General features: G+C 42.8%; 1 protein-coding gene across 6 annotated transcripts in view; it reads right to left on the bottom strand.

Moving 5' to 3' along the window:
• Positions 1-21,927, bottom strand: part of DEPTOR (DEP domain containing MTOR interacting protein) — a 100,396-nt gene that overhangs the window by 48,378 nt on the left and 30,091 nt on the right. For all 6 annotated transcript variants that reach the window (XM_034422234.3, XM_034422231.3, XM_087890884.1 and 3 more), the window contains exons 3-4: positions 14,881-15,059; positions 14,582-14,705 (exon numbers count right to left, since the gene is read on the bottom strand). In XM_034422234.3, the coding sequence (XP_034278125.2) occupies positions 14,582-14,705; positions 14,881-15,059 (303 nt within the window). The remainder of the gene's footprint in view (positions 1-14,581; positions 14,706-14,880; positions 15,060-21,927) is intronic.

Genomic DNA, 21,927 nt, shown 5'->3' with positions numbered 1-21,927 from the left:
TTAGCAGAAAAGTTGCACACAATTTCTCTAAGTGAAAAATTTGTATTAATTGTTCTTTGGCATGGAATGCCAGAAGATAGTACTGTAAATATTAATATAAGCAGGACACATAGAAACAAAAGCATTAAATAACTGAACTCAGGGAAGCTTACCAAAAACGAAATGTTTGTGACCTGCTATTTTCAGAGCAATATATTTTGAGGCGAATAAAAGTTCCCTTTGAAATGAGCTGAATTCTTGGAAACTACATGGACACAGATTCATGTTGTTTTCTTGGTAAAAATACAGAAGGACTTTGACATTTTGCCTTCTTCTAGAGTGAAATTTGAATAAAACTATAGCCCTCCTGAACAGTAACAAGTTTTAGCTTCATGTTGTAATAATCACATATTTGGAAAAAAAGTATAGCACAGGAGTCAGCAACCCGCTGCTCTGGAGCCGCATGTGGCTCTTTCATCCCTCTGCTGCGGCTCCCTGTTGCTGGTCGGCTCCACAATTGATAGGGCTTTTGGTTAGGACTGGTAGAGGACAAAGGATGCAGCGCTAGGAGGAGGCTATGAGGGGGAAACCGGACTTCCGGTCAGCAGAGGAAAAAGGATGCAGCACTAGGAGGAGACTATGATGAGGGAGCTGGACTTCTGGTCGGCTCCAGAATTGAACGGGGGATTCCGGTTAGGACCTTTGTGGCTCTTTGAGTGTTTAAGATTGCCGAACCCTGGCATAGTATCTCTCCTTTATCTGCTTATATGTCAGGAGTGGGATTCAGCCAGTTTGTACAGGTTTGGGTGTACCAGTAATTGTGACCTGCGGGCACCCACCCGCCCCGGTGCTATGCCGTCCTATTTAGCTGCATTTTTAAGCCGCGTGCATGCATGCAAGTGCACGTGTGAGCATAGAAGGCCGCGCGCATGCTCACATTTTCAGTGCTGGGGTGAACCAGTTGTTATGTGAAGTCCACCTCTGTTATATGTATATAAAATGCAGTTTCTTGCATTAAAAAGAACTACAAAATGTTGATTGGATGCTCATCCCAGACTAAGAACAGAATGTTCTCAATAAAAATTGTAAAATTGAAAAGGTACTCCTATCAATCCTTGCAACAGAAAATTGCTAGCTTTAATGCGTTTTGAATGGAAACAGCAGGATATTGGCTTATACCTAGTCCAGCAAATGGTATATCAAAAATGAGCTTGGAGGTTTTTGAAAGTTCAGAAAGTGTTGTTTTTAGGATCAAATCCCATCATTTTTCTAGTAAAAATAAATATAATTTTCTTCTTGGAAATGTTTCTTATTCAGACTGTGTGATGTATTGGGGAGGATTCCTTTTATTTAGCCTGTTAGGAACTATGTTAAAGGGCACACATACAAAAAAAGAACATGGTTTTTGTTCGAATCTATTGACTGAGGATATATTGAGCAAAGTGAAGATTTGGGGGATTGATTAATCAATTTCCGAATGGTGAATATAAGGTATATTATAGAGAACTTTTTTTTTACATGAAAGTCCAAACATATTCATACTAGAAAACATCATAAAATTTTAATATTGATTATTTCTACTAATTCTAGAAATGGAAGATTATCGAGTTAAGGATGGTTCTTTTTGGACAGGTATCTTCAAAACACCTGGGAATTGAATTTAGGTTTGTTTTGTTTTGTTTGAAGAGAAGGTTTTTGGCTTTTTTTCTGGGAATTGGAAATTTTGTGGGTGGGAACGTGGTCTGGATTCCCAGGAGGGAGGGGCTGAATTCCAGAGGACCAAGAGACAATGAAGTTTAGACAGTTTGGCTGGGAGAAAGAGAGTTAAGGCAGCTCCACCCTAGAGATTATCAGAGTTTATCTTTAATGATGCAAGTAGATGCTTCAGTTTGGCAAGATTTCTGTATATAGGCAGTGCTGGTTGCAACCAGTTTAACAACCAGTTCTGTGAGCGTTCGTTTCACATGCGCGTGGACCGGGGTGGGTTCTAATTTTTTTTATTACGGGTTCTGTAGGCGTGGCTTATTTTGTGGGCATGGCTTGATGGTCATGTGACAATTCTTTAGGATTTAGCAGAGGTACTGGTCTACCAGGCTTTTAACTGCTTGCAGAGCTTTACTCGTCTACCCATTTATTTTTGCAGGCACTGGTCTACTCATGTATTTTTGCAGGCTCTGGTCTACCCATTTATTTTTGCAGGCACTGGTCTACTCATGTATTTTTGCAGGCACCGGTCTACTCATTTGTTTTTGGAGGCCTACCTCCAAACTGCCTTTTACCACTGATCAGCTGTAGGGCGGCCCTTTGAAGCCCCGCGGCAAGAGTTTAAACAGTTTTTCCTTATAGTTCATCAGCTGGGACTCAGGAGGCAGCAATAGATTGGGGGTGGGGCCAAATAAAAGGTAAGAATAATGCGGGGGTGGGGGCGGGGGGCAGGGCAAAACCGGTTCGGTAACGTCATATCATCACCGTTACCAGCTCGGCGGAACCAGAAGGAACCGGAAGGAACCCACCACTGGCGCGGACCTAACACACTTGCATGCAGCATTCAAAATACAGCAATTTGAAGCTCAGCTGCTTATTTTCTAAGGCAGCCCTGGTAATGTTGTGACCTAGGTTTCCTGAGTCATTAAAACACACGAGTAGCCCCAAAACCAGTGGTGGGATTCAGCCAGTTCGCACCACTTCGGGAGAACCGGTTGTTAACTTTCTGAGCAGTTTGGCAAACTGGTTGTTGGAAGAAATTATTAGGGCAGAGAACCGGTTGTTAAATTACTTGAATCCCACCACTGCAGAAAACCCTTTTTTATTGCATTCAATCACAGCTGAATCCCAATTAGTTGCAAAAAGTCCTTTGGGAGAAGTCCTTCAGGATAATCACCAACCTTTATCTCCCTTGACACTCTGCCAAAGACCCTCTTGGCAAAGCCACATGGAGTCCAGAATCAAACAGAGATGCCAACTGGGAACAGAATTAACAACGTTGTTTTCCTGCAAAGGGCCCACGTGCCTTTGCTCCTCTTCAAGCCTTATGTGAGGGGCCAATCATCTCCAGGCCTTACTCCCGAGTCGTCCCTTTTGTTTTAGCTGTTCTTGCCTTCTGGCAGCTCTGTGCATGCCCGCACTAGGAACAGGCTCCTCCTGTTCCTCTACCTCTCTGATGTCCGACTCTGGAGGCTCCAGAGTCGACCCATAACTCCCAGATGGGACTGGGGCCTGGCCTCATCTCTGCCTCCAATGCAGAGCCCTTGTCCGAGCCTTCCCCAGACTCCAGGACTGGCCCATGTTCTTCCCCAGTGTCTGACTCCACTGCCAGCTCCGCAGGCTGCTGGTGGACACAACAGGTAAGTAGAACAGCGGAGGCATGGAAATCAGCTGTGCCGCGTGAATCAGCTGAGCCAGAAAGAAGGAAATATAGGACAGGATAGGGTGGGGGAGGGTGGCGGGGCCAGCTGATCGTGAGAACTACCGGCTTGCCCGAACCGGTCCAAACCAGCAGCAGCCCACCACTGTATATAGGTGGAAAACAATAAAGGAAACTGTTTAGACATGACTCTGTGTCTTTCTTGGTTTTGCAGGGAGTCTGACAATTGTGAGGGGAATTAGAAAAAGCATGGAGAATTGTTTACTTTTTAAAAAAAAAAACTATTGCAGGATTTGCAGTGCAGTTTTGTACATTTTCCAGTTCAAAATGGCAGGAACAATATCATAAAATTTTCCTCAGGATAGTCTCTTGGATGTCAGGGCCAAAGGCAGGCTATTACTGATCCACATAAACTTCATGGTGACCCTCATTCTTCTTCTCAATTAGCGAAGGGCAAGCAGAATTCTTATCTTAACGAATAGTTCTCTTCTCCGGGACCATGGGAGGAATTAACCTTATGCCACAATGCTAGAAGAATTCATCAGTCACAGAAAACCTCTTGTCTGATAAAAGATAATTAGTACCCTGCATTAGGCAAGTGATCCTTTTCAATCACAGGCTTCACCTTTAAATAAACAAATAAGGTTTCAAGCCAAACATCTGCATAGGGCTGGAAGGGACATCAGAGGTCTTCTAGTCCAGCCCCCTGCTCAAGGCAGGAGACCTTATACCATCCCAGACAAATCGTTGTCCAATCTTTTCTTAAAAGCCTCCAATGTTGGAGCACCTACGACTTCTGGAGGCAAGTCGTTCCACGGATTAATAGTTCTCCCTTTAAAAGGAGGAAATTTCTCCTTAATTCTAGATACTCGATGTTACTCCCTTAAAATTAGTAAACTGTTAAGAAAGAATCCTAAAGTATTAAGAAAGAATCCATGATGATGGCGACGACAATGACTGTGGCAAGAGAAAGCAAAGGCAATATCAATAGTAATAGGCACCATGATGCAATCCCAAAACTGGAGCATGAAGTGAACAACATCGGCATTGACAAATTCGCCATCAGTCAATTGCAAAAGGCAGCTTTACTCCAAACAGCTTACATCCTCTAACATCAACATCTACCTATTCTAGGTCCTTGGGAAGGACTTAATAGGTGAATAAAAATACCAAATCCAGTTGGAACATCTGGCTAACTGTGCCATGAACCATAGCAAAATAAGATAATAAAGTCGAGACACAAATACATAAATAATAATAATAATAAATTTCCAGGGGAAATACATTCACATGCACACACTTGTCCAAAGCTACCTCATCCACACCTGTCTTTTATTCGCAGAGGAATAAATTCAAGGATATCAAACAAGAGCAATTGTCACCATCGTTATTATCATCACCTTTTGTTATTGGGCTGTGCAATGGTAATAGGAACTACCAAAACAACGTAACTAGAGGATTTGTTGCTCAGATACAAGCCCAGCAGGCAAATCAGTCTCATAATTAAAATTAAAATTACTAGTTGATGTGCCTGTAATATTGATGTATTGAGGAACTGGAATTTTGAGAGGAATAAAAAGTGCCAAACAGAAACACTATTCAACAGGTGAGTCACTACCTTTTTTATTCATTGGTATCACTACGGTATAAACTTCCTTTCTGGTGCAAAAAGAGATTTTGGAATGGAAAATTAATTCTGTGGTTGTTGGAGAAGAGACCTAGTTCCTTCCTTCTGTTTTCCTGTAATTCGTTCTGATTTTAAATTTATACTTTTTAATTACTGTAAATAAACCATGCATATAAACGTGTTACAGAAGCTGTTGAGATCATGGCTACTGGGTGTAGGTTGCCTGATCTCATTCCCGATTAATTAGCGAGTTTTATTAAAATGTGACATCATTCATTAGTTGTGTTGCATAACCATCAGGGGTGAAATCCAGCAGGTTCTGACAGGTTCTGGAGAACTGGTAGCGGAAATTTTGAGTAGTTCAGAGAACTGGCAAATACCACATCTGGCTGGCCTCAGAGTGGGGTGGGGATGGAGATTTTGCAATATCCTTCCCCCAGGAATGGGGAGGGAATGGGGATTTTGCAGTATCCTTCTCCTGCCACACCCACCAAGCCACACCATGACCACCAAGCCACACCCACAGAACCGGTAGTAAAAAAATTCGATTTCACCACTGGTAACCACAAAGAGAAACACGAACAGCAGAAATATATTGCTCTTTATGAAAGACGAGACAAGCATTTCCAGTCAGTTGGAAACCTTCTGATGGGATCAAAACTGATAAATTTGGTTAAATGTTATGCCCAGGGGGGGAAGGAGAACTGAAATTTGCTACTTTAAAACTGGGAGAGGTAGCCTCTTAATCAGGGGTGGGCAACTATGGCCCTTCTACAACCTTGTCTGGCTCAGGAATTCTGGGAGTTGACATCCATAGGTGGCAAAGGAGCTATAGTTGCTCACCCTTGTTCTTCATATTCGGAAAACTTGATTATATTTGGTTGCAAAATAGTATTTTTCTAGGAGAAAGTTGAGGTTTATATAAAGTGGATTATATTGCCTCTTTTCCTGATGTAATGGAAAGGGATAAGCAGTGGTGGGTTCCTCCCGGTTCGGTCCGGTTCGGCCGAGCCGGTAGCGGTGACGATATGATGTCACCAAACTGGTTCTCCCCCCCCCGCCCTCCCCCCCACGTTATTCTTACCTTTTATTTGGTCCCACCCCCAATCTATTGCTGCCTCCTGAGTCCCAGCTGATGACTAGAGGGAAAAAACCTGTTTAAACTCTTGCCGCGGGGCTTCAAAGGGCCGTCCTACAGCTGATCAGTGTTAAAAGCAAACAAATGAGTCGGGTCGTATGTGCGAGGACTGGTCGTAAGTGCGAGGACCTTCCAGAAATGACTCTGACCAGCTAGCCACGCCCACCTAGTCACATGACCTCCAAGCCACACCCACAAAATAAGCCACGCCCACAGAACCGGTAGTAAAAAAAATTAGAACCCACCCCTGGGGATAAGGCACACATATACATCACAGAGAATGTTCAGATAGAGAGCAATTTGCTGACCAATTGTAATATGTTGTAAGATATCAATGGGTCAGAACTGAAGAAGAAAGCAATAATGGAATTCTAAAAGTGTTGAATCAGATGTGTTCGTGTGCGTACACACCTTCAAATCAATGTTGACTCCTGGTGACTGCCTGGACAAGACTTTAAAGTTTTCTTGGCAAGATTTCAGAAGTGCTTTGCCATTGCCTCTTTCCTAGGGCTGAGAAAGAATGACTGGTCACCCAGCTGGCTTAATGTTGAAGATGGGGATTAGAACCCATGGTCTCCAGGTTTTTAACTCCCTGCAGGACGACTCAGCAATTCAAGTATTTTAAATAATTTTTAAAAATGTTTTAATTTTTGTCATTCACATTTCATTTTGTCCCTCCTTTTGCATCCTTTCGTTCATGATTCTATTCCATCATTTCTTCGATATTAGTGTAATTCTTGTCCTGCAGCGAGTTGTCCATGATGAGTTGGCTGCACCGAGTTGTCTTTGACCCCTTTACCATTACACCAAACTGGCTCAAATCAGTTGTAGAAGGTGAATAATAATAGCAACTGCAGTAGCACCGGAAACCGAATGCTATAGTTATTAGAAACAAGTACAGATATGTCCCCCAAGATCCATGAAGTCTTATCTAGTCATTCCCAAGGAAGGCAAGAAGTCTGGGGAAATTCTTGTAACATAGGTGATAGACAATAAAGTTACTGACTTTAGCTATTCACCAATGGTTCTGGTTGCTTGCGCCTGACAGATCTAGAGATCAATGCTATGTAGTCCATATGCATAAGAAAAATCAAACCATTCATTTTACCAAATGGTGAGTACAAAGCTTTCCTACATTCAATCCAGTGATGAAATTCAATTTTTTTTACTACCGGTTCTGTGGGCGTGGCTTGGTGGGCGTGGTGTGGCTTGGTGGACATGGCAGGGGAAGGATACTGCAAAATCTCCATTCCCACCCCACTCTGGGGCCAGCCAGAGGTAGTATTTGCCAGTTCTCCGAACTACTCAAAATTTCTGCTACCGGTTCTCCAGAACCCCTGATTCAATCCCTCTTACAGAGAAGCCAAAATAGCATGCCTGGGAAAGAATTCTTCCTCAGTTCTTGACAAATAGTAGGAAACAGGAAAAGCCAATCTTGGATTGGAAGATTAAATGGTTTGAAAAAGGATGTTTTGAACTGAGATGTTGACTTTAATCCAATTCATTCACTGGATTTTCTGGAAGTCCAACTACCATCATCTTCATCCTGTTGCAATTCTTCCATGTTTTCTGGACACACCTTCTATTTTTCGACCTTCCACGGAAAATCCACTAAGAAGGGAAAGATTTTAAACTGATGGATAATGTTTAAGGTAAATTGTTAGTTAATGTATTCGGAGATATCTATCTTTCCCAATCATTAGTTACTGAGTTCTGGATCAAGTAAGCTTATTATTAATTCCTATTAGTTAAACAAGCCTTTCCATAATATTCATGTATTTATTTTGAGTTCAGAAATCATGATTCTTGGCTGCAGAATTTGGCTTGTCTTAAAACCACACAGGGAATAACCAGTTCTCCCTTTCATCAAGATATGTTAGAAATTGCTGTGGTTGGGGTGGACTATATAAAGTTCTGTTTTTTCAAGGAGGTAGGAACAAGACACTTTAAAAGTGTCTGTTTATATTCCATCATCGGGGCAAAGAGCATCTTCCAAATCTCCTTTAGGAAAAATTACAAGTTGGAACATCTGACTCGAATCGCTGCCATGAAGCTTCCCAGTTCCCTCTTATTTGTTAAACAATTTCTTCTTTGTGGCTTACAACAGAGTAGCAAAAACACAGCAGGCCTTCTCATTTTTGGTATCTCTTGCGCTAGGAACACTAAGAACAAATTGTTTTATTGGCTACTGTAAACACAATCAGCCGCAAGGCATTTAAAAAAAAGAAAGGAAGAACAACTGAAAAGAAGCAGAGGATAAACATATGTCTACCACAGGGCCATTCCTGGAGGTCTGGATAGGATTCCAAAAAGAATCAAGTAATCTCAGAACAAACCAGAACTTTCATTTCTTCTATTAGCATTCTGATCAGGCAGGCTTTGCAGATTTTTAAAGTATTAGAAAAATAATTCACAACGTGTTTGATCATTAACAATACCAGCTTCATTTTAACTCTCTTTCTCTCTGGTCACCTTTGTCCTGATAAATCTCTCAGTGGTGTTTGACATCATATTATCTCTTGAGAGCAGCGTGGTGGCCTAGTGGTGAAGATGCTGACTTCCCACTTGGAAAGTTGAGAGTTCAATCCTAGGTAACGGCAGATGATTCTCTCTTAGGATGCAAAGAACAAACATTTGCTGCAAACTCTGGGTGGGCATCAGGAAGGGAATCCAGCCAGTAAATGCTCAGCAGCTCCATCCAGTCGCCCTGACTCTACCCCAAATAGGGACTACCACATAAAAAGGGAGTTACTTGTAGTATCTTTTGAGCTATTTGAAGAGTTAATAAAATAATTAGGATAAACCTTGTTTAGGTATCATAAAAGGATGATCGTCATCAATCACTGATCACCATCTTCAAGGGCTCCTGGCACCTCCCACATGTTCTTATCCACATTTAAACAAAAACAGCTACACTTCAATTTGTAAGTAATGTTTGGAAGACATTAAAAGCAACCCTTCATCGATCACTATGTACAATCTGTACAGTTTCCATCTCCCTTCTTAATGTTGACATGATAATACCGTCATCTACAACAGATACAAATCGAAATCAGAGGTGGGATTCATTTACCTTCTCTACTGGTTCGCAAATGTGTGTGCGTGCTTGCTTCACCCGTGTGCAACAACCTTCCATGCATGCTTGGCCTTGTGTGCATGCTCTTTGCTCATGTATGCGCCTTCCACACATGCATATGGCCTCCAAAACATGACGAAATAGGACGGCATTACATCCGGGCGGGTGGGCAGCACCTACCACAGTCGCCGCTACCGGTTTGCCTGAACAGAACTGGCTGAATCCCACCACTGATCAAAATGCAACTTTTTTTCCCCTCTATAAGGTGCCTCATAAATAGCGACCTTTGCTTATTCAGATTGGGAGCATTGTCCCAAAGCCTCCTATTTAATTTGCCCAATTACACAATGGTTCACCTTTTGTACTACTCAGATCTAGTAAATGTCAACTGCTAGTAAATGTCAGCACCCATGTTCCGAGCAAGCTGCAAAGCTTGAGCAAAAATTACATGCCTCTTATTGTGAACAGAGAGTATGATTTACTTCCATTGTTATTTGACCCAAACAATATAGCATGACATTCAATATTTCCCATGCAACTTTCTGTTCTGTTCTGAATCTTAATGATATGCTGTGGATTTAGCTTCCATAACCTTTGCTAGTTTGTTAGCATAACATTTCTCTTGGGGGAGAGGGGAAACCCTGAAGAGCTGGGACAGGATGAAAATCACACAATTAAATGAGAAATGTGTATATTAATTCTGTTAGACATAGAAGATGCTACTTAACCCCACTTTTCCCAAACCAAACCAGCAACTCAGAATGATTTTATATACAAGCTGTCAAGTAATAAAACATGCCGATAAGCTAAAAAGAATGAAAAAACATTTAAACATCACAAAACATTAGAAATGGTGGAAAATATTTGTCACTCATGTGGTAGATGTCGGTGGTGGTTTGTTCTCCGAGCTTGTTGTTTAGTTTTTGAACATTTCATCACCAAGCTTGGTAACATCATCAGCGGAACTTCGGTTGAAGTGTCTTGTTTCAGTTCTCTTCTGCTTTTATAGGTCTTGTGTGGTCCGTCGGTCAAGCCATGAGAGGGACATCTGGTGGTGAAGTCACCCAGTTGGTAATAACAATGCTCTAGCATGCAGGTGTGAATCCACTTAGGGTTTTAAAGATGGACAGGTTGCTTCCTCATGATCATGCGGTTAATTGGAGCTACCAGCTGCTGTAGGAATGATGGGCCATTTAAAGGTGTCCCACCCCAGGTCCCTGATGAATCCAGAGAGTTTCCAGAGTATATAAATAAATAAACAAATAACTTTATTGTCATTGTACGTGTATACACAGTATACCCATACAACGAAATTCACTTAACACCCAAAGACCAGGTCCAACACACATAACAATCCCGAAACACACTCTCACCCACCACAATTCTCCACCCCTAAACCACCCAAAAATCCACACAACAGACCAAGTAATGCTGTCCAACAGCTCACTGATGGCAGCCCTTTAGTTCATTGTTGAGTGCATTGTTGAGTGCAATATCTTCAAGACTGCCTTCTACCACATAGCTCCCAGTGTCCGGTAAGCTCCCACAGAGTTGGTCTCCTCCGGGTCCCGTCAGTTAAACAATGCCGGCTGGCGGATCCGCAGGGGAGGGTCTTCTCTGTGGCTGCCCCAGCTCTCTGGAACCAGTTACCTCCTGGATCCAGATCACCCCCACCCTATTGGCCTTCCGAAAAGTGGTGAAGACCTGGCTTTTCCGGCAGGCCTGGGGCCGTTGATCTCGTTGTTGCGATCTTGTGAGATCCAGACATGAATGGTGTGATTGGGTGTTAATGTTTTAATTTTTAAATGTTTTTATAATGGCTTTCTAAATGCATTGTAAGCCGCCCTGAGTCTCCGGAGAAAGGCAGCATATAAATTGAACTAATAAATAAATAATAAATAATTATAGCCCTGGGATAAAAACTATTCAGAAAACGTGAATAATTAGGGCAATGATGGCTAACCTTCATGCGTGCCCACACCCATAATACAATACACGCACGACACCCCCCAGAGCATCCATGCGCCACCACCCCCGCGAGAGCTTTCCCCGCCCCCGTGCATGCACACGCAACCCCCCTGTGCCCCATTTTGGGCCTAGCAGGCGTCCCTGAAGCCTCCTAGGACCAAAAATGGGGGGTGGGGGGCAGGGGTGGGTTCTAGATTTTTTTACTACTGGTTCTGTGGGTGTGGCTTATTTTGTGGCTGTGGCTTGGAGGTCATGTGACTAGGTGGGCATGGCTAGCTGGTCAGAGTCATTTCTGGAAGGTCCTCACACTTACGACCAGTCCTCGCACTTACAACCCGACTCATTTGTTTGCTTTTAACACTGATCAGCTGTAGGACGGCCCTTTGAAGCCCCGCGGCAAGAGTTTAAACAGTTTTTTTCCCTCTAGTCATCAGCTGGGACTCAGGAGGCAGCAATAGATTGGGGGTGGGACCAAATAAAAGGTAAGAATAACGTGGGTGGGTGGGAGGGCGGGGGGGGAGAACCGGTTCGGTGACATCATATCGTCACTGCTACCGGCTCGGCCGAACTGGACCGAACCGGGAGGAACCCACCACTGGTGGGGGGTCGCACCCTCCCATGCTCCCCCCCCCGTATGCCTACACTGTTACAGGTACCGTATTTTCCGGTGTATAAGACGACTGGGCGTATAAGACGACCCCCAACTTTTCCTGTTAAAATATAGGGTTTGGGCTATACTCGCCATATAAGACTGCCCCTCTTCCAATGCACACCAAATAAAAATTAAAAAACATCAACTGGCTCACCTACAATGTAAAAGCAGCTGTGCTAGACCCAGAATGGCCCCTGTAACAAGCAGGAACCTCACACAGCCACAAAAAGCCCCCCCAAAAAACTTTCACACTCTAAACACACACAACACAACACAACTGGCTCACCCACAATGTAAAAGCAGCTGTGCTAGACCCAAAATGGCCCCTGCAACAAGCAGGAACCTCACACAGCCACAAAAAGTCCAAAAACCCAACTTTCACACTTTACACACACAAAATTCCACATACAGCTTTGTGAGATTTTGTGTGTTTGTGTAGTTGGAGTGAAACACTACAGAAACACACTAAATCTCAGAAAGCTGCACAAATATTGTTTTATTTTATTTTATTTTTATTTTTATATGAAAGCTAAATTTAAAACTTCCTAAACTTTAAATGGCTAGGTCTAAAAAAGAACAACTAAAAAAACCCCAATTGACTATTTTTTTTAAAGCTCCCAAAGGGGAAAAAAACTTACCCAATAGAACAGGGGTCTCCAACTTTGGCAACTTTAAGACTTGTAGACTTCAACTCCCAGAATTCCTCAGCCAGCTTTGCTTTGATGGCTGAGGAATTCTGGGAGTTGAAGTCCACAACTAACTCCTTGCTTGATTGCAGGCAGGGAGTTGCTTGCTTGCCTGAATAGATTCAGGCAAGCAAAGCAAGGCAAGCGTTGCGACTAGCAGCTGAGGTAAGCAAGCTGGAGGGGGAAAACTTGTTCCCTTTTACATGGCTCTGGCCATCCCAGCTGAGTTGCAGGGAACTCAGCTGGGATGGGATCGACCATCAGAATTGGAACCGTCAGAGCCATGGTTCTGGCGATCCCAGCTGAGTTGCAGGGAACTCATCTGGGATCGTCAGAGCTGAGAACCTCAGAGTAAAAGGTAAAAAACTTTTTTCCTTTTACGTGGTTTCTGGCGATCCCAGCTGAGTTGCAGGGAACTCAGCTGGGATCGCCAGAGCCATTTAAGGCTCGTCAGAGCCTTTCGGGCTGGTCTGCCTGGTTACAGGAGAACTACACCCGGCGTATAAGACGACCCCCGACTTTTGAGAAGATTTTCATGTGTTAAAAAGTCGTCTTATACGCCAGAAAATACGGTATTATGTTTGCCTTGTATGCAGCTTTATTCCTCTCTAGCATTCATCTCTATTGTTCAGTGATGCATTTCCTGATTCTCTAGGATTTACCTTTATCTGCTCCTGTGAGGCACTTCTTGTTCCTGTTGGATATATATACAGCTCAGCTGTGGCGAGGGCTCACGTGCTGGCAGAGAAGCCTATGTGTGCCATAGGTTCGCCATCACAGATCTAGGGCATTTCCTAGTGTTCTAGAGGGTAGTTTTGTAGATGCCTGTTTATGCTCTGGATGACAGGCAATTTACCTGCTACGTAGAATTAACTCTATCTTCTTGTCTATCAATCCAAGGAGGTGCCTTCATTCTCTGAGAAGCTCCAGGAAATGAAAAAACCCATCATCCCAAAGGTGCTTTTTCAAGAGGCAATGGGACTTTCTCAGGGGTGAAATGCTCCCAGTTTGGACCAGATCGCCCGATCTGGTAGCGATGGCGGTGGGTGGTTCGGAGAACCGGTAGCAAAAGTCCCTGCCCCCCCCCGCATGCCCAGCTGAGCCGCAGGATAATCAGAGGCTTTTTTTTTTTTACTTTTAAAAGCATTTTTTCTACAACCTCTTTGGCTGAAAAAATGCTTTTAAAAGTAAAAAAAAAAAGCCTCTGATGATCGCGCGGCTCAGCTGGGATAGTCAGAGGCTTTTCAAAGCATTTTTTTCTGCAACCTCTTGGCCTAATGCTTTGAAAAGTCCCTGATGATCCCAGCTGAGTTTCTTGATCGGCAGAGAGATATTTTTTTAAATGCCTCTCTGACGTTTCCTGATTGGCAAAGGCTTTTCAAAGCATTAGAAAAAATGCTTTGAAAAATTAAAAAAAAAAAAAAGTTGGCCACGCCCACCCAGTCACATTACCCCCCACCACCACCAAGCCACGCCCACAGAACCGGTAGTAACAAATTTTACATTTCACCCCTGGACTTTCTGGTTTTTCTTTGAAGACGTTTCGCTTCTCATCCAAGAAGCTTCTTCAGAGTTGAAGAAGTTTCTTGGATGAGAAGCGAAACGTCTTCAAAGAAAAACCAGAAAGTCCCATTGCCTCTTGAAAAAGTATCTTTGAGACAACCATGACCTGGATGACTGAGAATCTCTATAGACATTGAACAAACCCATTGAGCAACACTGATGGACAACAAGGAACAAGTATAACTAGACCTATGTTCCACTATATTCCATTCCCGCTAGTGATCAGGCTTGATTTTGCCACCCCCGTAACTTATTTTTATTGATTGATTTGATTTGAGGCATTTGTGCTGAGGTTGGACTAGAAGACCTCCAAGGTCCCTTCCAAGTCTGTTATATTGTCATTGGATGCTTATTTGCTTTATATTGGCTGTGTTTTTTCAAGTATTGGTCCCAACGTTTTTCTCTCCGAAAAGGGCCATGATCTTTTGCCTAGATATGTCACAACACCCATAACGGAACATCAAAAACACAAGGAGAACAGCGGAAAAAACTGGCTGTCCCTTTTCACCTACTGTGTGTGGAACATACTTTTCGTATATTCTCTGTCCTCTCATGAAAGCCTTCACTTCGTTGTCAAGTGGGAACGTCCCATCGTCTTTCCTAAAGCGGTAGAAAAGTTTGAGATCCTTGAATTCCTTATGCTCATCACAAACTGAAACATAAAACACAGGAAATCGGGATGAAACACTCCATATGTTTTTTATTTAAGTTTGGTGATTTCATGTTATATTCCCAAACCACAGCACTCAATGTATCCTGAGCTCTTTCAGAAGCCCTAACTAGCATTTCTAGATAACAGCTTGAGAACATTGATTCTTTTCACTTACCATGATGGATAATGCTACGATCCAGTAACTTCTGCACGAGTTTAATTGCTGTCTCCCTGTCAGAGGCCTCTTTGTGATCAATCAGCCAGTCAATCAATTCTTTGGCAACAAAACAGTTCGGATAAGTCTTCAGGTGGTGTCTTCGGTCCTTAATAATTTTTTCTTCATGCAGCCTGAGCCTGTGAAACAAATGATATCGCATTGAAAATCAACTGTTGTTGATTTGTGTTTACCCTGAAAACTGGAAATTGTGTTTACACTGCAAACTGGAAAGGATGAATGCTCCGTTGTATTTTGGGATTTGCATGCATATTGTCAAATATGTAAATTTCTCATTTTCCCCATCATATGTTCATTCTGCCGCCAATAGCCTCCCACCAGCCAGTTCGTTCGCACAGAGAGGGCTTCCTCAGGGTGCCATCGGCCAGACAATGTCGGCTGGTGACCAGGGGGAGAGCCTTCTCTGTGGCGGCACCTGCCCTCTGGAACGACCTACCCCCAGAGATACGCACGATACCAGACCTCCGGACTTTTCGTCGGGCCCTGAAAACACATCTATTTCATCTAGCCGGGCTGGCTTGACCCCATCCTTGCGGTTTTAATTTGTAATTGGTTTTAACTGGGTTGTTTTAAATTGATGGCCAAAATTATTTAATGTCTTTTAAACTGCTTTTAAATTTTATATGTTGTGTTTTACCGTGGCTGTTCACCGCCCTGAGTCCTGTTGGAGAAGGGTGGTATACAAATAAAATAAAATAAAATAAATAAATAATAAATAAATAAAGGAGATATCAATGGCCAAAAAGGACTTCCTGCTTCTGAAGCTAATATCACTCAACCTATGAAGGACATCAGGAGGAACCTTGAGTCTTCATCCTTCCTCTCATTAATTAAACTCAGAAATAAAAGATCTAGTGGATCCCAAAGTAACAGATATAATGGTCCAATTTTCATCCATGATTCTCCAACATTTTAGGATTGATGAGCACCTCTGGAACTTTAAAACGTTATTATGGAGAACATCAAACGTATTTGTTTTATCTGTTCACAATACAGCTCCTCTAATGGCAAGTCATTAAATATGCATTTCACACAAACTGAAGTGGTAAGTTGTGCCACATGACGCATTCTAGCCCTAGGAGAACCTCACCATGAAGATAAAACTCATCTTTACCCTCTTCTTTGGAAAATTAGTGTGATTAAGGTGCTATGCTAAAAACCGGGAAGCGTTTTAGTTTTCCCTTGAGCATGACAGCTAGCTGGGTAAGTATGAGCCAGCTACTTTCTCTCACCCAAATCCACGCCATCTATTTTTAAAAAAATTTTAAGCACATGAATGCTTTTTAAAGAGCCAATGTGGTATAGTGGTATAAACCGTGAGACCAAGATGGCATGAAGCCTGCTAGGTGTGCCAGTCACTGTCTGTCAGCCCTAGGAATAAGGAAATTGCAAACCAATTTGAACTCTTGTCACAAAAACTATAGGCAATCCGGTACAGATTCAGGCAGAGAGAGAGAGAGAGAGAGAGAGAGAGAGAGAGAGAGAGAGAGAGAGGGAAAGAGAAAGAGAAAGAGAGAGAAAGAGAGGGAGGGAGAGGGAGAGGGAGGGGAGAGGGGAAGGGAGAGAGAGAGAGAGGGAGGAAGAGGGGAGAGAGGGAGAGAGAGAGTGGAGAGGGAGAGGGGGGAGAGAGGGAGAGAGGGGGAGAGAGGAAGAGAGAGAGGGACAGAGTGGAGAGAGGGGGAGAGGGAGAGGGGGAGAGAGGGAGAGGGAGGGGGAGAGGGGGAGAGGGAGAGGGGGAGAGAGGGAGAGGGAGGGGGAGAGAGGGAGGGAGAGGGGAGAGAGAGAGGGAGAGAGTGTGGAGAGGGAGAGGGGGGAGAGGGGGAGAGAGGGAGAGAGAAGGGAAGGGAGAGAGGGAGGGAGAGGGGAGAGAGAGAGGGAGAGAGTGTGGAGAGGGAGAGGGGGGAGAGGGGGAGAGAGGGAGAGAGAGTGGAGAGAGGGAGGGAGAGGGAGGGAGGGAGAGGGGGAGAGAGGGAGAGAGAGGAAGAGGGAGGGAGAGGGGGAGAGAGGGAGAGAGAGAGGGAGGAAGAGAGAGAGAGGAAATGCTTTTGAAAAGGAGAGGGTGCTTTGCAGCTTGCAGCATTTTTTATTAGAAATATTCATTTGTGAATATTTCTATTTCTATTCATACGTGCAGTATCAGGGCTGCAGTTTTAGTATCTTCCTTTGTAAAGTAGACAAAGTAATTCCTTCTGAAAGAACAAAGTCTGTAAACCATCGCTTTACTAGAAGTGGTGTTAAAGCAGAATGGCTACCGCTACCGAATAAGATTTTCCATATGTGTATTCTCCATACGTGCAGAAGCATAAAGCTGCAAAAACAGATTTTGTCCATTGCATCAAAGTCTGCCAAACTGAAGTCCCTCGAAACCAAGGAAAGGAGATGCGTGATTCCACAGGGAAATTCCAGGCACATTTTCCCTTGCTGTTTATTTATTTATTTATTTTGCAAAGAAGACTTTGATTTATGAGTTCAGAAAGCCAAAAGAACATTTGCAGATTAATTTTTAAGGTTTCCCAAATTGGATCCTGGGAAATTTAGTTTAATTACTGGCTGAGAACTCTCTCATAGAAGCCTATTGTTCACTTCCTAGAATTACAGTTCTAGAGCAGTCTGGAGAGGTGAAAATTAACCCAGTAGCATAGCCACAGTCAAGAACCTTCAGGCATTTGTAAGCCTAGCAGATGGTGGAATTGGTTCTTGGCCCAACAGGCAATAAAAACACGAGGAGTTAACAAAAATACTTTTCCTCCACCATTCACGGAAATGAATAAACATGTTCCAATATGTTTATTAAAATAGGTTTGCACGTCAGCTCCAGCCAAGAATAATTCTCTCGTGGAAGTGCTAACAAGTCTGGAATTACAACATTATTTGCAATATCCTGCCACCAAAGGACTTTAATAATCTTATCCAGAGTTAAAAGCGAAGAGGTTTTGAATGCCTAGTGTTTACAAAAACGAGTAAGTATTTCAGACTCAGGAATGGAAATAATCAACAGGAACAGCTTCAGACATTTCAGTACAGTAGTAAATCTAAGCGGAATGTACTACTTCACAGAAATCTGAAAATTTATATTACCTTTCTGGAAGGTATTATTATTATTTTAAGAGAAATCTGACGGGTCTCTAAGTGGCTTAAATTTTCCCTTGTGGAGATCATCGATCATGTTCAAGGATTAGATCCAAGTCAACTGAGCCTCAATCATAATAGCTGTACTTTTTACATAGTCACTTTTTGCACAGTCACTCATGCCCTCGTCACCTCTCGCCTTGACTACTGCAATGCTCTCTACATGGGGCTCCCCTTGAGGGGCACCCGGAGGCTCCAGCTGGTCCAGAACACAGCAGCGCGGGTAGTGATGGGAGCAGCATGGCGCTCCCATGTAACACTGCTCCTGCGCGAGCTGCACTGGCTCCCGGTGGTCTTCCGGGTGCGCTTCAAGTTGTTGGTTATCACCTTTAAAGCGCTCCATGGCATAGGGCCTAGCTATCTTCGAGACCACCTGCTGCTACCGACGACCTCCCACCGACCTGTGCGCTCCCACAGAGAGGGCCTCCTCGGGGTGCCATCAGCCAAACAATGTAGGCTGGTGACCCCCAGGGGGAGAGCCTTCTCTGTGGGGGCACCTACCCTCTGGAATCAGCTGCCCCCAGAGATAAGGAGAATCCAAGACCTCAGTGCCTTCCGCCGTGCCCTTAAAACCCACTTTTTCCAGCAAGCCGGGCTGGCTTAGGAAGAAATTTTTTAAATTTTTTAAATGTTTAATTGGTTTGTGGTTTTTTAAATTTTTGGGCCAAATTTATATAGATTTTAATTGTTTTTAATATTTGTATTTCATGTTTTTAATTCTGGCTGTGCACCGCCCTGAGTCCTCAGGGAGAAGGGCGGTATATAAATTGAAAATAAAATAAAATAAAATAAAAATAAAATAAGGAAAAATTAATCATAAGGGTACATGGGAAAACCAGAAATGGCTATAGCATGGTTACATCAGTTGAGCCAGCTTAGTAAATTGCAACCACCGGAGATATATTTACCTGGTGCTCATGGGCACCAACATTCTAGCAATGATCTCTGTTGATGCTGGCCAAGCCTCCTCCCACTGACTTCATTTTTAAACGCTTCTTTATTGCAAAAAAATAAACCAAGAATGTGGCATATTACACATTCTTCATAATATTACCTTATATTTGTTGAATTGAAATGGTAATCTTTGCGGGAAAAGGACCTTTCTTCTTATTTGATCAGAGAGATCTCAGGTTAAACTTGGCCTGGGAGAAAATTTCATCCAATTTGCTTGGCATTTCTCATTCCATTTTATTCTTTGCCTAGAGCCGTGATGGTGAACCTATGGCACACGTGCCACAGGTGGCACACGGAGCCATGTCAGGGTGCTAATTAATCCCATTCTGCTTTTGGGTAATAGCACCTTGATTTAGAGACGTGGATCGTGACCTTTCCCTTGAAGTATACTTTTGCAAGAAAATAAACCCGAAGATATATTTTTCTAAGAAAAACTCATTTATTTGTTATAAAGAAAATAAAACATCTTACTATCTAAATAATTACATTTTGGCAACGTTCCTGCCGGCCACCTCTCTGCGGCCAGACCTCTTGGCAGGAGAACAAAGAAAGTTAGAAGAAAGTGAAGGAATGCGGACATGCGCAGTGGATCAGAGATAAGGAGTTGGCAAGCTACGGAAAGTCTGACAGTCCAGAAATATGAGCTCATCTGGTAAATACAAAAACGCAGTGACAAGCCATATCTGTGGGCATGGGAGCATTGCCCTAGTTGAGCGCCAGCCACCTGATTTTCGGGCCTTCCGGGCACACTGGAAGTCAGAAAAAAGGCTGCTTCTGGCCTCTGGAGAGCCTCCGGGGGGGGAGGCCGTTTTCCCCCTCCCCAGGCTCCAAGAAAGCCTCTGGAACCTGGGGAAAGCGAAAAACACGCCTACCAGGCCCACTATGCCATCATATACCAAAAGTGGGAATGCGGGGGGGGGGAGGTTCACATGCGCATGTACGGTGGGGGCGGGGCCCATTGAATTATGGGTGTGGTCACACACTTGCACGACCCCCCCATGCGACCCCACGCTTTTGGCACGCGACGGCAAAAAGGTTAGCCATCACTGGCCTAGAGCTTATTCTAATTTGTGTTTTTGAACCTTTTCAAAACATACACAGTATGTATGTGGTACATTTTTCAATACCATGAAAGTATTGAAACAAAACAAAAAAGAAAGTAAGAAAAATTAAAAAAGAAAAGGAATGAAAAGACAAGAAAATGTATAGTTATGCTTTCCAACCGTCTTAAGTAATTATCATCTTATTCTTTTCTCCATCCTCTTTGACAGATCCTGATATCTAGATTTGGGTCTGAAATGCAGATACCATCAGTTTGATGATTTACTTAAAATGTAAGTAGCTGCCTTTCACTGAGTCACATTCTATATCTATCCAGCCAACTCTTGTCCATCTTGAAGGAGAACAGCTCTCCATACTTCCAGATGGGCAGTTTTCCAGCCTTAACTTGACAACAGCAATAATTAAACAGACTACAATGGAAGAATACTGTATATGGACCTAAAAACGTTGCTTGCAGAATCCCAGGGTGTGATAAAAATGATACATAAGTTGAACTTCTTAATAGGGCAAAAGCAATTATTAAAATATATGACCATAGAATATGTATAGATTAAAATATACATCTGAACTATATTTTACTTTTAATTTATCTTTAAGTGAAAATCTAACTGGCCCTCTTCTTGGAATAGCAGCCTACCTGAAATAAGCACCAATTACAGATAGTCCTCAACTTACAACCATATATTTCAGTGACCAAAGTTATAATGATGCTGGAAAAAAATGTCTTACGATCGTTTGTCACTCTTACTACCATTGCAACATCCCATGGTCACATGATCAAAATCTGCATGTTTGGCAACTGGCTCATATTTAGGATGGCTACAGAGTCTCGGGGTCATTTGATTCTATCCTTCCATCCTTTCCAGGTAGGTAAAATGAGGACCCGGTTTGTGGGGGCAATAAGCTGACTTTGTATAAAATAGAACACTGCTCGGGGGGGGGGGGCAAAAAGCCCTACTAAGCAGGTATATGCAAAAGTATGAAGGCTATTGCTTAACGCATTGTAAGCCACCCTGAGTCTCCGGAGAAGGGCGGCATATATAAATTGAACTAATAAATAAATAAATAAATTCCCTTTTGTGACCTTCTGATCAGCAAAGCACCTGAGGGTAGGACCGGAAGCAACGGGTGGAAACTAACCAAGGAGAGAAGTAACTTAGAACTAGGGAGAAATTTCCTGACAGTTAGAACAATTAATAAATGGAACAATTTGCCTGCAGAAGTTATGAATGCTCCAACACTGGGAGTTTTTAAGAAGATGTTGGATAACCATTTGTCTGAAGTGGTGTAGGGTTTCCTGTCTGGGCAGGGGGTTGGACTAGAAGACCTCCAAGGTCCCTTCCAACTCTGTTATTCTATTCTATTCTATTCTATTCTATTCTATTCTATTCTATTCTATTCTATTCTATTCTATTCTATTCTATTCTATTCTATTCTAATTCTAATTCTAATTCTATTCTATTATAATAGGGAAGCCAGATTCACTTAACAACCATGTTACTGGTAGCAACTTAACAACTGCAGTGATTCAGTTAACAACTGTGGTAAGAAAGGTTGTATAATGGGGCAAAATTCACTTAACATCTATCTCGCTTAGCAATGGAAATTTGGGGCTCAATTCTGGGGTCATAAGGGGCGTGCATAAGCGCACCAGCGTGCCTACCGTCCCTCTCCTAATGTTTTCTTTTATTCGTATCCTTTTCATGTATTTATAATTATGTTTACACTTGTATCTGTCATAAAATACACGCTCGACGAAATAAAATAAATAAAATAAAAATAAATAAGTCGAAGGCTACCTGTATGTAGGCAATTTAGCCATTAATAATAGTAGGTAGAACT

Source organism: Pantherophis guttatus, chromosome 3 (genome assembly GCF_059756535.1).
Source record: "Pantherophis guttatus breed Tessera chromosome 3, ASM5975653v1, whole genome shotgun sequence".
Taxonomy (NCBI): domain Eukaryota; kingdom Metazoa; phylum Chordata; class Lepidosauria; order Squamata; family Colubridae; genus Pantherophis; species Pantherophis guttatus.
The sequence above is the reverse complement of the archived record's forward strand: the minus strand, read 5'-3'. Positions and strand labels throughout refer to the sequence as shown.